At 40.7% G+C, this 15,740-nt stretch overlaps 1 protein-coding gene across 1 annotated transcript in view; it reads right to left on the reverse strand.

Annotated features, from left to right (window-relative positions):
- Positions 1–1,034: 1,034 nt before the first annotated feature.
- CALCR (calcitonin receptor) overlaps positions 1,035–15,740 on the reverse strand; it is a 154,470-nt gene continuing 139,764 nt past the window's right edge. Inside the window, exons 12-14 of the mRNA XM_027574017.1 lie at positions 14,472–14,690; positions 13,724–13,765; positions 1,035–3,116 (exon numbers count right to left, since the gene is read on the reverse strand). Of these exons, the coding sequence (XP_027429818.1) occupies positions 2,874–3,116; positions 13,724–13,765; positions 14,472–14,690 (504 nt within the window). The 3' untranslated portion in view covers positions 1,035–2,873. The remainder of the gene's footprint in view (positions 3,117–13,723; positions 13,766–14,471; positions 14,691–15,740) is intronic.

Consider the following 15,740-nt stretch of genomic DNA (forward strand, 5'->3'; position numbering starts at 1 on the left):
TGTCTGTTGAATCAATGATAATGAATGAATGAACGAGCAAGGTTGGAACTCCATGATGATAGTGTTTCCCTCATTTCTTTTTCAACCTCTTTCCCTCTTTCAAGAACCATGATATCTGTGTGTACTGAAGGCCTGTTTTGTAGTAGGGATCAAAGCAGGTGGGCAACTGACCATCTAAGTTCAAGTTGCCCTCTTGAAGAATCAGATTTTATGGTACGATGGAAAATTACTTTTGTTTTTCAAGATCACAAGGGTAATAATATCTATCTGTATTGCCTACTGGGACATAAAGGGAAAGATGTAGCCCTTATGTATCTTTTCTGAAAAAGTTCTCCAGCTCTCACGAGGACAAGAGTTGAATAGTGTGCAGAACCTACAAATTGTTCCTGTTCTCCTTTATTAGCCTATCACAGTTCTCATTTAATCCTCACTTTTTCCATTTCATGCTTTCCAGATCTGAAAATCTTTCCAATAGTGGCCTTTATGCATTCTAATGACATTTAATTAGTTGTCTTTTATCCCACCTTAGTCTCTCTCCCAGACTATATTAAAAATCAATGATTGTAACAATTCTAATGATCTGATGCGATGTTGGACAGTTCAAGTCTGGTCCCAGAATAATGAAGGAAAATAAAAGTCAAGAACAGTAAAAGGATGTGATACTTCTTGCCCTAGATTTCTTTGCTGTGCTTCCAAAACTTACACAGTAGAGATCAACAGTTGTGTGTGGTTTTTGCATTATCAAGGGTATGAGAACAGTGCTATGGAGTTTACAGTAAAGTTGAAGATGTAAGATGATTACACTGACAAAGACAATAACCTCGATGTTTTTGCATATGGTTTTCTAACCTATACTTCTGGATTATCATTCCCCCTCCTGCTACCCAAACTAAATGAGATGTTAGCTGCCCGTGACTGAAATGAAAAAACGAACATGGAATGAGCAGGAGACAAGATGAATGAATGAAAGATGAGAATATATTTCTTTAGAAAAATATGCACATATACATCTTTTTGCTTTTAACATACTCTGTATTAATTTATACATATACATAGCGTAAGCAGTTCACATCATTTTGGCACTATGTATAATTCTATGGTAAGCTGTGTTGTTTCGTCAGCCCCTACTATAATAGCACAATAATGTCTAGAATATTCAGCAATATATTATCACATTTGTACTAGAGCTGCCTCAAATACTCTGTTTTCCACATTTGTAAACGAAAATAGGAACACCACTACATAAACACTGTGATTGGAAAAATACCTTCTTTTCAGTTCCTCCCTTACATTCAGTAAAGGAGACATAAGCCACTTTAGTATCCAAAATACATTTTCAATGAAGGAATATAATTTTCTTTGGGTGCACTAAATATGAAACCAGAACAAATTGACTTTTTGTTTTTCCACAACTAAATCACCTCTGAAAGGCAGTGGCATCGACATAGATGAGATCTGAGATTTGGAGGGTTTTGATGGATCTCCCCATTTAGCACAAAATCAAATGATGGTAACTCTGATTACTGTTGCGAATCCACAAATGAACTTCAGGTGCCAGTAATGAGAACTGGTTTATTCAGGGATTTTTGAAGATTTTATACTGAGGATGTAAGGAGAGATGTGGGAATATAATATTGGGTTTTAATAAGAACCTCTACTTTTATTTTAAATGAACTGGTGGATGGTTCAACTCATAACAGTTACTTTTCGTCCTCCTGTTTTGCTAATAGCAGCAAACAAGAGGTCAACTACAAACTGATTTCTAATTAGCCCTACTGAATCTTCCTGGAAAAGACCGAGATCTTGTTAAGCTTTGAAGCTGGGTGGAAGGCAGTTAATGGATTTATATGGAGTCTTTTAATTACCAGTCTTAAACAAATTTATCTTTTACTGCTAGATAGCACCCAAGGGCAAGAGGTAATCTGCTTTATAAACCTTAGAGTAATTTGCTTTATAAATCCTGGAGCTTAAGAAAGTGGAAAACTCTCTTTAAAGAGAATATTCTCTTCCACTAGAAATTATATTTTTGGCAGTTTTGTGAAAAATTTAGTGATGGATTCTTTGTGACCTCCCAATTTATAAACGTCAGTGACCAAAGCACATTCAATGTGAAGGCCAGTTCCTCACAGCAGTTAGGGCCTGTTCGATGGACAGGATTCTCCAAAACCACACTGAGCATACGATATTAATAAACCAATTAACAAATTGGCCCATCTAATGTTTTGAGCAAATTGACTCTAAATTTTTTTTTCATTCAAAGCATTACATCTTCCTGCCAAATGCAGGTCTCTCCCCCCACCCCCACCTTCTTAGTCATCTCTATATTAGAAAGCCACTTGGTCTTGCAGAGGTCATGTAATTTGTGCAGTTTACATTGTGTGGATGGTAAAACATCTGAGTAACATCGGAATTGATTGAAATAAAAAAATTAAAAATCAGATCCATAGCCAAATACAGAAATATTCTAATTCAAAGTCTAGAGTTAAAAAGAAAAATAGTGACCGTGATTTTAATTTTTCAAAGTTATAAATGGCTCAAGATTAACAAGGAGCACCCTATTTCTGAACTAGGTCAATTTAATTGTGTTTTTCTTGGATACTTTGCTTGCATTACTCTGACATCTGCATCTCAGTCCCGGATGAAAGATGGAGTTCACAAGGGATGCGGTGGGAGACCCCATTCCTAGACTGTCTCCCACAGCAATAGTACCAAGGATAACTTTCTCCAGATTTACTATGGACAAATTCACTTAATAATTCTTCACAAATGATATGCTCAGCTCCTGGGAGGATGGGGATCACTTTAAACGCATGGTCTGTCTGTCTCCCAGGAAATGGAGGCTCAGTGATCACGATGCTGCGTTAGCTTCACATTCAAGCGGATGACTCTTGCTCAATGATTTCCAAAGCAATGACCTCGGCACCCTCCTCGCCCAGGTTGTTGGCGGCTTCGTTCCTCGGCTCCTGATGGCAGATGTAAACCGGGATGTCCCCGGCTTCAGCAGCGGCGGCGGCAGCGGCGGCGGCGGCCGGGCGGCGGCGGGGGTTCCTTCGCCCCCAGCGCTGGTCCCACTGGGTTTTAAACTGGGCCCATTGGCGCTTCACGGTGGTTTGGACCTGGAAGAGAAAAGGGAACCTTGTTGTCGTATAATTGTCAGAAACGACCCGAGCCAAGCTTATGGGCACAGTTCGTGGAGCTTCTCAGGGGCTAGAGGAGGCCGAGTTGTAATTCTGATCCAAAGGACCGTGCAGTATACACGCTTTGGTTGGGGAATATACCATCTTGGGAGAAGAATTTGCAAGCCGGAGAAACGAGTTGCTTGCCTAAGCTACCAATGGCAAGGTCGTTTGCTCTTTTGAGCGAAAAATCTCTTCTTTAGCTCTTCTGTCCAATGAATGAAATTTGCCTTGGTTTTACCCAATATGGTGTACAAGTCCTATCAGAGGAAAAAATTTTGAAAAGTTCTTATCTGCTACCACCTCTGATAATGCAGAAGCTTTAATCTAAACCTACACATTATTGGTCATGTAAATATTTATACACACACACACACACACACACACACACACACGTAAACCACAGCACAGTTCGGGGGTTTCATGATAAGGGCTTCATACTGTTGATTTTCCTTTCTCCGACAGGGCTTGGGGTGGGGTGGGCCAGATAAAACTCTGGTTAATGGAGTGCGAAGCTTTTAAGCATAAAATTTCAATCTCTTTCCTATGGAAAAAAAAAACTTGTAATATGTAAACCAACTTAACAAACTTGCTTTACAAATATGATAAACTATTTAGTAGAGAAGGAGAAGATGCTAAAGCCAGGAAGCTCTAAATACAAAAACGACGATAACCACAGCGGAAAAGAACTCCACGGGCAGTGACACTGCTTGTGGAGCTCTGCTTTCTTCAGAATTGAATTTAATTAGTCGTTAAGTTCATCTTCCCTGTCGTCTCTTAACTTCTTGGTTTTCTCTATAGCTGAGCAAGACTAAAATAATTAGAGATTATTGCTACAATATCTACTCTACATTCCTGAGTTTCTGTTGTTCAGTCAGTATATGAGACAAGCTTTTATATAAAAATATTTGCATCGCTTTATTAATACATCTTTCATTATTTTGCTACCAAACTTGAATGTAAGACCTAACCATTATGGGGGCACAGGAGGGGGAATCTGGAAATAGTATGACATGAGATAAAGTGTGTAACAAGTTAATTGTGAAGAGCCAAATTTGTATGAATCTAAAAGAAGATATAAATGATGGCCCAACCTATTAATCTTATAAAGCTATATGTATGATAGAAGGCTGAATAATTTCTGTGGCAAATACATTTTCTGTGTATCATAGCAGAACAATCTTTCCAAATAATTGTTAGTATTTGTCACATCATTTAAAATAGTTTACACAGAAAAAGGCAAAGCAGTCCAAGGATTCACTGAAGACAAGAGGGTATGAAACTTGTCACTGGGAGGTTCCTTTTCATACAACAGAGCAGCCACTAAATTCAAGGTGACAAATGGCAGAGGAACTTGGTAATCTGATCATTTGGAATTACTGCGGCAACACACTGTTTTGTGTTTGTGTTTTTTTGGAGGTGATGAGTGTGTGGGCGAACTCTCTAAGCTGTGTCTATCTAATTTCATTTAAAAGAGACCAAGACCGAGGGGCGCCTGGGTGGCTCAGTCGTTAAGCGTCTGCCTTCGGCTCAGGTCATGATCCCAGCGTCCTGGGATCGAGCCCCGCGTCGAGCTCCCTGCTCTGCGGGAAGCCTGCTTCTCCCTCTCCCACTCCCCCTGCTTGTGTTCCCTCTCTCGCGTCTCTCTCTGTCAAAAAAAAAAAAAAAAAGACCAAGACCAAAACTTGAAGTGCCATGGTCGAGCTGTGTGCCACACAGCCGAACCTTGTGTTGACAAAAGATGTACAGAGGACCGAGGAAGGCATGAAGAGCTGTAGCCGGCGCTGTTGTTTACTGAGGGCTTACCATGCGCCCTCCGTTTTCCAAGCTCTCCATTGGTATGAAATCATTTAATCCTGTTGATTTAACGACTACTGTTCCTTTCACTTTGCATACGGGGACTGAGGTGATGTAATGTGTCCAGGGTCAGACAGTTGGAATGTGGTGGACCCACCAGGCCAGGGGAAGCCCGTGCCGCTCCTGACCTTGCTGCTTGGCCACAGCACACGCTGTAGAGAGCTGACCATCAAGTTCAGAGCTGAACTGAAAAGAGGACTTGTTTCTTGTGGTCCCTGCATCAGCAGGATGAGAGCATTAAGTGTTGACGCATCTGCTCCAAAGACTGTACTCTTTGGGTTTGGGTCCCATCTTGTTTCCTGCATGTTTTTTTTTTTCTTTCTTTCTTAGACTTTTCTCCTTGTGAAAAGGAGATCAGGACACGAATTCAGAGTCATGAGCAAGGATTTACTGAGGCTATCTGAGTCACCTCGTATGGTGTTGGTGCATAGCAGCAGCAACTCCCTACTTTTTCTCCTATTCTCTCCCCATCCTGACCCGCCCCACCCCCCCAACCTCCAAGCTTCTTCCAGTCCATGTGGCTGGATTTGAGAGAGTCAGGTATCTCCCTTATGACAGTCTGGCACCTTCAGGCTGCTATCTGGCCTCGTTCTTTATTAGGGCTATTTACTGGTTGAAAATTGATTCATGTGTTTTGCCTCCTATGGTTTCCTAAGCATCTTCATGGATGAGGTACAAATGGAAGGTGTAATACAGCTAGAGGGGACGGGATGGATTGGAGGAAAAGAAGAGGCAGAGATGAGGAAGAATGAAACAGTAAAGAAGAAAAGCAATTAGGACAGTTTATCTACATTTGGTGCTGAATAACTAAGCATTGACTGGTTTGTTCACCCTCTGAGACATTTTTGTCTAGAGGTCAAGACACAAAGAGAAGACAAAGTCTAAAGGATTAGGTCCATTTATTCTCTCTATTTGAAACAATGTGCTCGTGCACATACCGGCTTCCTGAGCTCGGCTACTGCTGTTCAAGAAGATGTGGTATATATATACAAATGGAATATTATGCAGCCATCAAAAGGAACGACATCTTGCCATTTGCAATGATGTGGATGGAACTGGAGGGTGTTATGCTGAGTGAAATAAGTCAATCAGAGAAAGACATGTATCATAAGACCTCACTGATATGAGGAATTCTTAATCTCAGGAAAGAAACTGAGGGTTGCTGGAGTGGTGGGGGGTGGGAGGGATGGGGTGGCTGGGTGATAGACATTGGGGAGGGTATGTGCTATGGTGAGCGCTGTGAATTGTGCAAGACTGTTGGATCACAGATCTGTACCTCTGAAACAAATAATGCAATATATGTTAAGGAAAAAAAAAGAAGAAGAAGATAGCAGGAGGGGAAGAATGAAGGGGGGGAAATCGGAGGGGGAGATGAACCATGAGAGACGATGGACTCTAAAAAACAAACTGAAGGTTCTAGAGGGGAGGGGGGTGGGAGGATGGGTTAGCCTGGTGATGGGTATTCAAGAGGGCACGTTCTGCGTGGAGCACTGGGTGTTATGCACAAACAATGAATCATGGAACACTATATCAAAAACTAATGATATAATGTATGGTGATTAACATAACAATAAACAACAACCAAAAAAAACCAGCAATAGGGTGACATACTCCAAATGGGCGGAACTTGATCAGTGTTATTGTCTTCAGGAGGAATTCAGTCCATACCCAAAATGACCTGAAATCTTGGTCTGATGGTTTTGTCCTTTAGTGGTTTACCTGTAATGCCCCCATTTCAGCCACCCGGCCAGGCACATACAGAAGGGATTTGGGTCCTGTAAGAGCACTTAGACACCAGGCACAGAGCTGCTATCAGGGGCAGGAGTGGAAAATTCCCATCATTCTGCTGCTTTTATCTGAGTTGGCTAATCTCTCTGCCAGAGTGGTTTTAAGCCACTTACAGCCTTGACCTGAGTTCTCCAAAATGAACCAACTGCTTGTCTGTCTCCACCAGCTATATCATTTCTTCCCATCAGGCCTCTCTGCTCATGCCACTCCCTCTCCTGGAATGGCCCTCTCCCACCCTTCACTGATGTCAAGACTTGATTTTCAGGACTCAACTCTGTTTCTCCAGGAAACTTTTCTTGACCTCCTGATGAAGAGTCAGGAGTCTCTTTTCTATGCTCTTGTTGCAGTAACCTATATTCCTTATTGCTCTTACTGCGTTATCTCATCGTGACTTGGTATGTCTCTCTCTCCTCCTGTATGGGGAAATCCTTAAAAGCAGGAACCATGTCTCATTCATTTTTATATTCCCAGAACATGCCATGCTGTTGGGCATATAGCAGTTATTTAACAAACACTTGTTGACTGCTTGTCAACATCCATTCTAGAATGAGTTCATAACTCTTTCAGCCAAGAAAATGATCACTAATGACCATAATTAGTGCACTGGTATCCAGTGGTACTAGGGTGGGGAGCTGAAAGCATCTGGGGCAAGCCTAATGAAGAAATTAAAATTTTCTTTCATGCAAACATGAAACACTGGGTTTTGATATGAGACCTAGAATCATTGCTTTTTGAGAATTTGAATTCCTTCTGGAGGTGAACTGTAAGCCACTGGGTGTTAGATCATCTACAACTGTCGCTTGGTCTTCTCTAGATCTTCTCTTATGCCATGGTGTGTGTTTTTGGGAACTGCTCTTGAGCTCCAATGAGTTGCTACTTTTGGAAATGATCAGAAGCAGGTACCTGTTGTATTGCCTGAGCAACCAGCTGGGTGGGAAAGGAAGACTCACTGGGTAACACCACACCACCTTTCTGTTCTTTTTCCATCTACAGCATCATTTCACTGGATCTCATTCAATGCCATGAAAAAGAAGGACCGAACTTTGGGTCAAGAAACTCACTCTGCCCACATTAGCCTTGTAATCTTGGGTAGGATAGTTAATCTCTCTGAGACTCCTTTCTTCAATACAACTCTTCTACCTCACCGTGCTGTTGGAAGGATTAAATTGTGACACTATATATCAAAGTGGCATCTCAGCTTTAAAGTACCATACAGGGAGGCTACTGTTATTGCTATTACTGTACTGTTATTAGGGCAGGATGTTGACCTCAAGTCTTCAGACAAAAATGAAACTCTTCTGTCACATTCTTTTTGAAGGGTGGTGGTGCTAAGAAAATACAAAGACCTCTCAATGACACACATAGTTTCTGAGCTCATACATTCTAAACTAGGTCTCCACAGAGTGCTCCATGGCCTGGGCTTGCTGCTTCCTGGATTTCTTTTGGATTTCTGTACAATTTATTTTTCTGTTGGGACTAGTCAAGAGATGGCATGGTTTTATTTGGGTCGTACTGTCTATTAAATGTAGGTCCTTAAATGCTTTAAATGCCAGGTTTATAATTTAGAACCATCAAATGCCCTGTTGAGGAATTAGGAAATATACTGCTTCAGCATATTTTTGGAGAAGCGATGTCCCCAGACAAAGGGAACTGATAGTTTCCATGGACTCAGCATCTCTCAAATACCAACACTGTCTTTATAGCTAAAACTTACACAGATATTTAGAGGCATTCCAAAGCAGACAGTTTAAGTTTAGAGTGAGTTTGTAAAAGTGCCCAGCAGACCAAAAAAAAAAAAAAAGTCTTTGTTTCTCCTCACCTGTTCTTATAAAATAATCCCCATTGCAGTATCCATGCATATTAATGAAGTATCCTGCCCAGCATGAGGCCAAAGGGTTTGAGGCCTATTTTATGTTTTTAATATTATTATTACAGAAATGTTGATAGACTTCTATAATTGCATTCCTGAATTATAATCTATTCTTTTGTGTGGAGATGGCAGTCTGCTTCAATTTGTAAACCACACATATAAGAATAGGCCTTTAGCTGGATGTAAAAGACACTTGAATAATTATAGTTTAATAGGGCAATTATCTCCTACAATACCACAGGTTGAGCTTGATGCTGCTTTGATCACTACAATAACGGCATTGAATCTGTTTGAAAAAAACAGAGACTTCTCATTGCTCCTGAAAAGCATCAGAAATGTTAGGAGTTGCCAATGTGATAAATATAACATACAAAGTTTTGAATTATATAGATTCACCACATTATAAAAGCAATTAACACAGATCACTTTACATTTTCCCTAATTATATCAACTTATTTATTGCCAACTTTAAAAAGATAGAGCCCTGGTCTGATGAAGACATAATTATTGCATCTGGCTCTATTATTAACCATCTATATTAGGTTGGTATATTTGGGCCTCAGTTTCTACATTTGTGAAAAAGAAAATCAGGTCAGAATCTTTGGCTGGACTTGAAAGCTTTTATCTTTGGCCTTTGTTTTCTTGAAGTTCAGTATAAGCACCAGCAGTTATACACTGTTGAATGGAAGGTGGGATTTACCCCCAGGAGTTTTGAGTCAATGGATAGCAAGATTTTCAGACCTGCTCCCTCACACCTTCACTTGCTGATGCCACAACTCAACCGGCCTGCTGCAATCTAAATTTAAGATTAAAGATCACAAGTTTTAAAAACACTTTAAATCCACTTGGAAGTATGCTTTAAATGCTTTTATATGACTTTCTGAAGCGGAATCCCTATTAAGCCCCGTTAATTAGATGCTGAGGGGTACTTCTGAATATTATTCATAAAGTTGTCACTGATATTTTTTTCACCCTTTTGGAGCATTATCTTTATTGGTCTTTATCTTACAGAATGTACATGCCCTACAGTTTGAGGTAAATTATGTACTTCATGATTATAAGATCAAGGCTTTCTAATTCCTTTTCACTATGTACTCTTCTATGTCTGTAGAAGCTTTCCTGTTCTAGAAGACAACAATAAATAAATAGCATCTATAATAAGGTTAATATTTTTCAAAATATTTATTGTATTTCCTAAATAACATTCCCCTGTAACTCCCTCATTCATTAAGTCAAGGTCATTCATTGCTTGAAGAACAAATTAGATTTTGTCTAGAGTAGGTTCTCAAAGTATGTTCTCTGATCAGCAGCATCAGCATCACCTGGAAACTTGTTAGAAATGCAAATTCTCAGGGCCCATCCCTGTCCTGCTGAAGAGGAAACTCTTCTGGGAGGGGCCAAGCACTCTATGTTTTAACAAACTTTTCCAGGCGATTCTGATGCACACTAAAGTTTGGGAATACTGGTCTAGAAAAAAGAAATCATTGCTTTGCTTTGAGTCTCAAAGCTGACTTTCTTGAGTGTCTAGAAGGACAACAGCTTTGAAAACCAGGTTTTATTAAGTGACAAAAAAAAATTTCTAAGTAGAAAAGCTTATCTTTGCATATGAAGTGAAAACCATACTACTCTGGAAATAGAATTTTACTAAAAGCCAGAGTATAGAGAACATGCAAGATATGACATAGAGAGAGTCTCCTGCAGTTGGAAGGAACAGTGGTGAGTACAAAGCCCTTCCAATCCCAAAAGGAAGAGGAGAGAGCTATACAGAAACACAAATAACCTTGCATTTCCCCTTCATGATGGAAATACCTGGGGAAATGGGGAGAAACAGAAAGCAAGAAGGATAGAAACACCCCAGCAGAGCAAGTCTTTCTCTTCTCATAGTCATGGCTATGCCATGTGCTGAAGAGATTCATGGGCCCTTCACAGCGTGAAGAAAGGAGGCTGACTCTGTAGGCTCCTCGGGTGGCTTGGAAGAGAGAACTGGTGTAGCAGAACAGGGCTGGGGCCTGGCCAAGGAGGCTACACAGTCAAAGGATCTCTCGGCTCCTCAGAAGTGAGGGGAGCCACCTGAGGGTCAGCAGGGGCTACCAACCGCACCTTTGGATAAAGGCTTTGCAACTAAATATTTTCTAGAAAGAGACTGATGTTTCTTAGAAGCTGGTGGGATGGGCCCTCTAAAGCAGGATAAGTTACAACAAAGAAAAGTAGTTGTAGTTTCTATCCACTCCAATCTGTTACTGTTAAATTGAGATCTTTCTGATCATGCTACTTTGATCGACAAACGATTTTACCCACAATGCATGGACAATGGCAGGAGACATGAAAAGGGAGAATATCCACTGTGTTGTTGGTGCTCTCTCACTTTTTAAGCTGCAGCTTGGAACCACCCAGCATCTTTAGAGCCACCATCATCTTTTTGAGGTCCCTTAGATACTTAATAATTTACTGAAAGGTGTGGGTGGTCCATGTCCACACTCTTGGAAGACGTGTAGGAGATATGTGACCCATAAGCGTGCTCTCATGGGCGCTTCCTGATTCGTACCACTGTCATTCTCCAAATTCCTCCCTGCTTCTAGTCTCTCTGTCGACTCTCTGATCCATTTTCATAATGGGAATCACTGATAACATACCGGTAAAAAATGAAAATGAAAACGTCAATCTGCACCGTCTAACTGCCATTTCAGCCCCCTAGACCTCTGCTAAAACTCAGTGTGCTGCCAGCAAAGCCCAAGCACTGCTCTGGGGCGGCTGCAGCTGCAAGGGCATCCCGCAAGTCTGCGTGTCCTGCCAGGTTCGGGGGTGTAGATGGCACCTTCACAGAAGGCCGGGCGGAGAGCCGCAGGCCTAAAACTCATGGCGCTGTGAGGTTACATTTGGCACAGTACACAATTTCTATCTTATTAGAAACGTCACACTTGTAGCTTTCCCTGGTAACAGAATCTTAATTAAAAGAGAGATGGTTTCTTGACTTCGAAAAGTGGAGATATCGTACTCAAATGAACTAGAAACATTCCATTGTTAGGACTTCTTGGCTTGCTTCCTATGCCTGACGCTCCAAAGACAGCATCATAGTTAAAAATGAGGCATTTAAAAAAAAAAAAAATGAGGCATCTTTACAAATGCCTGCAATCCTCTCGTGTTTTCAAGGTATGCCCCTTCTGAACCTAATTTTTACGTTAACCCTATATAGATACACCTTTAGGTGGAAAAATTTATTTGTATGGCACCTGAAACAACTCAAAGGACAGAGATATACATTCACAGAAATTGATAGAAAGATGGGATGCCCTGAGCCCTAGGGCATTTATTTAGCTTTTGCTGTGCTTAAAACAAAGAAAAAGACAAAGAGACTTTAATAGCTGGCAGCAGAAGGATGTCTTTTCATTCCTATCCCAGGCCTTCGGTCTAGCCCCTAGCAAGAGTGAATGCACAGTATATTTCTGCTGAGTGATGGGATGAGTTTATGGAGGAATGGATGAAGGGAGGAATAAAATGTGCCAATTAAAAAGGAGAATGAGAGCGACAAAAGTCTTGTGATGCAGTGACAAGGTTGGAGATAAATAATAGGTCACAGAACAGCAAAATCTTATAGGTGCTCCCTGTTTACCTCAAGAAATAAAGAGTATAGAATCAATTAAATATCAATTGACTCTAGTTAGAAAACCTTTCTAATTAGCAACAGGAAAATCCTATGTTTGTTGATCTCTTAGCCAAACGTGATTTTCCTTGGTATAGTATTATTATTACTAGGAATCAATGTAAAATTATAAAAAATACTTGTACATTACAATTCATGTGGTATATAACTAGACAAAGTATACTAACAAAGCTCCAGGGAGGAATCATAGACATATTACAGTGCAGTTGGAAGAGTCAGTTCATTTAATTAAGAATCAGGAAGTTTGGGTTCTAGTCCTGGTTATATAACTATGATTGTGACATTGTGCAAGTCACATGTTCTTCCTGGAGTAGATTTCTCACCTGAAAAATGAGGGAGCATACAAACCATTGAAGCCCTGAATATTCTTTGGTAAAAATTTAAGCAGCTCCCCTTTTTTTTTTTAATTCAAGTATAATTAACATATATGTTGCAAATGGCAAGATTTCATTGTTTTATGGCTGAGTAATATTCCATTGTATGTATACACCAGATCTTCTTTATCCATTCATCTATCAGTGGATGCTTGGGCTGCTTCTATATCTTGGCTATTATAAATAATGCTGCAATGAACATTAGGGATGCACGTATCTCTCTGAATTAGTGTTTTCATATTCTTTGAGTAAATACCCAGCAGTGGAATTACCAGATCATAGGATAGTTCTATTTTTAGTTTTCCAAGGAGCCTCCATGCTGTTTCCCATGGTGGCTGCTCCTGTTTGCATTCTCAATGACAGTAAGCAGCTCCATGTTTCTGCTTCACCAGTTGGGGTCCCAGGCAAGAAGATTTCATTGGAAGAAAGGGAACTCTGGCTAACCCCACCCTGACAACACTGGCCATATGGATCCCTAGATTTTACTGAGCTAAATATTCAGATATTAAACTACTTACTTGAGAATTCTTTTGGGGTCTTAACTTCAAGGGGATTGTCGCAATGTCAAAGACGTGGTATGACACTGGCACCAAGGAGTGGGACAAGATGCAGTGAACCAGTACAAACTGGTTGGATACTGACTCCGCCCCAGTGAGGAGCTGGGTCTTCCAAAGGGATGGCAGCATGACTTCTCTTTCTATGGGAATCCAGAATAGCCCTCACTCTTGCTGCTCAAGGGACTGACCAGCTTAAGGTGCCATCCAAGGAAATCAGAACATAGCTGCCCGTGTGGGTAATATCTGCAATTCTCCCATAGAAACACAGATAAGATTCGGCTTGAAGTAGTAGAAAAATACACGATCCTGAATGTCACGAAACCCCGCGAGGTCAACTGCATCAGTGAGAGCAAATGAAATGTGTCCAGAGGCCCTCTGGGAACTGTAAAGTGCTGGCTTTATATCAACAAGTGATGGTATTATGTGAAATGCATGCTTACCTCATTGTTGCAGAAGCAGTAGATCACGGCGACGAAGAATCCCTAAAAAGAGGAGGAAAAATAGAACTGAAGTTATTTTTGGATTGTTATGTTGTTTAGGAATCAATACAAATAACAGCCCAGAGAGGAACATTTTGCTATTGCACTAGCAAGTCAAGGTTCAATGAAAGGCGATTACTAGCGCACTCATATTCAGTGTTTCACTATAAGAATATTCTAGTTTAAGAGGAATGTAGCTCCAGCTTGGGGTCCAGTGGCAGCTTTTATGACCGTTAGGAACATCTGCCTCTCTGCCCTGTGTTTTCATGGCATTGGTGACTATGATGCTAGCAATCCAGGTTGGGAAACTGATTGGCACTGGTTATGTTGATCTTCAAAACTCCTCTTCATGAAGGAAAAACAAATGTGGCCTTCAAACTACCAGAAAGGGGAAGGAAAGGTCGAAAGGACAGTGGGAATAGAAATTCTGTCCTCAGTCCTCAGTACTGTGCAGTGGGTCCGTCCCTGGACAAATATTTGTCCTCAGAAAGATGTCTTCTCAAAGCTCATACTCCCCCTGTTTCCTTCCTTAGTTTTGAGATTCAAAAAAAAGGGAGAAACAGGTAATGAGAAAGAGAGAAGCTGTATGCCTTCCAGGTTACATCTATTTGAAAAGGTCCTTCCGATCACAGATGGGCCTTGGAAAATGCTTCACCTACGTCAACTAGCTGAGCAAATAGTTGAATAAATAGACCACCGGCTTCTTTACCTGGAAATGAATCAGAGAGTGCATCAGGTAATCATATATCTTCCCAAGCATTTTGTTGGAAGGCCTCCAGGGAAAGACGACGAACTGGATTCCCAGCAGGGGCACCAGGATCAGAGTGGCCCTCACTGCCTTCAGGTACATGTGCGATTCCGCCTCCTGGGTCTCCCTCATCTTGCTCACGAGCACCCGGACGATGTTGAGCAGGAAGAAGAAATTGACCTGCCAAGATGCAATGTTATGAGCAAATCATCCAGGTCAGGCCGACTTAAGGATGCCTGCTTTCCTCGGTTCTTGTTTATCTCGTCATGGGAGCAGATGTCACCCCACAGGATGGGACAGACAGCCTGTGAGGTGGTGTAATTCACTCAGCATTGCTGGAAGCATCCGTATAACCAAAGACCCTCCCCAGACCTGAATTAACATTTTTTTTGTCCAAATGAGAAAATATTTTTTTCCTGTATAAGTAAATATATTAGGTTCAGTTCCAATGGGGGTGGTTTATTCTTTACTTTGATTTTTATGATTTTTATGAAGGAGAGTCATAAATGACACTTTTAGATCTTGCTTTCTGGTCATTTCATTACGAAGATTTTCCCCTTAGGCAGGACCACTTCATGGAAAGTGAAATGAGGACTGAAGAATTTGTCTGTAAAGTTTATGTAGGAGAGACAGCTAACCCAGCCTTCTCTTCTTTCTAATAACATTTTTTAAAGAAAATAACTTCATTGAGGTATAAGGCACATTCAGTAAATTGGAGATTTTAAGTTTACATTCAAGAAGTTTAGAGAAATGTATGTACCTGGGTAGCAACCACTCCAAACAAGAAAAGAGCATTTTCATTACCCCAGAAGGTTCTCTCCTGCTCCTTTGCAGTCAACAACCCCCTCCACCTCAATCAACCACTAATTTCTATTACCATAGAAGTGGAGTGTTATACAGTATGTTCTCTTTCGTGTCTGGCTTCTTTGGTTTGACATAGTATCTGTGAGATTCATTCATGTTGTATATACTGGCATTTCATTCATTTTTATTGCTGAGTAGTACTCCATTACATGGATAATACACATACTTTGTTTATTCATTCTATTGTTGATGGAAATTGGCATGGTTTCACAATTTGACTATTACAAATAAACATGGTATGAATATTTGTATACAAGTCTTTGTGTGGACATATGTTTTCGTGTCTCTTGAATAAGTACTCAGGAGTAGAACTAACTGCCTGTTGATATGGTAAGCATATATTTAACTTTATAAGAAACTGCCAAA

Source organism: Zalophus californianus, chromosome 12 (genome assembly GCF_009762305.2).
Source record: "Zalophus californianus isolate mZalCal1 chromosome 12, mZalCal1.pri.v2, whole genome shotgun sequence".
Classification (NCBI taxonomy): domain Eukaryota; kingdom Metazoa; phylum Chordata; class Mammalia; order Carnivora; family Otariidae; genus Zalophus; species Zalophus californianus.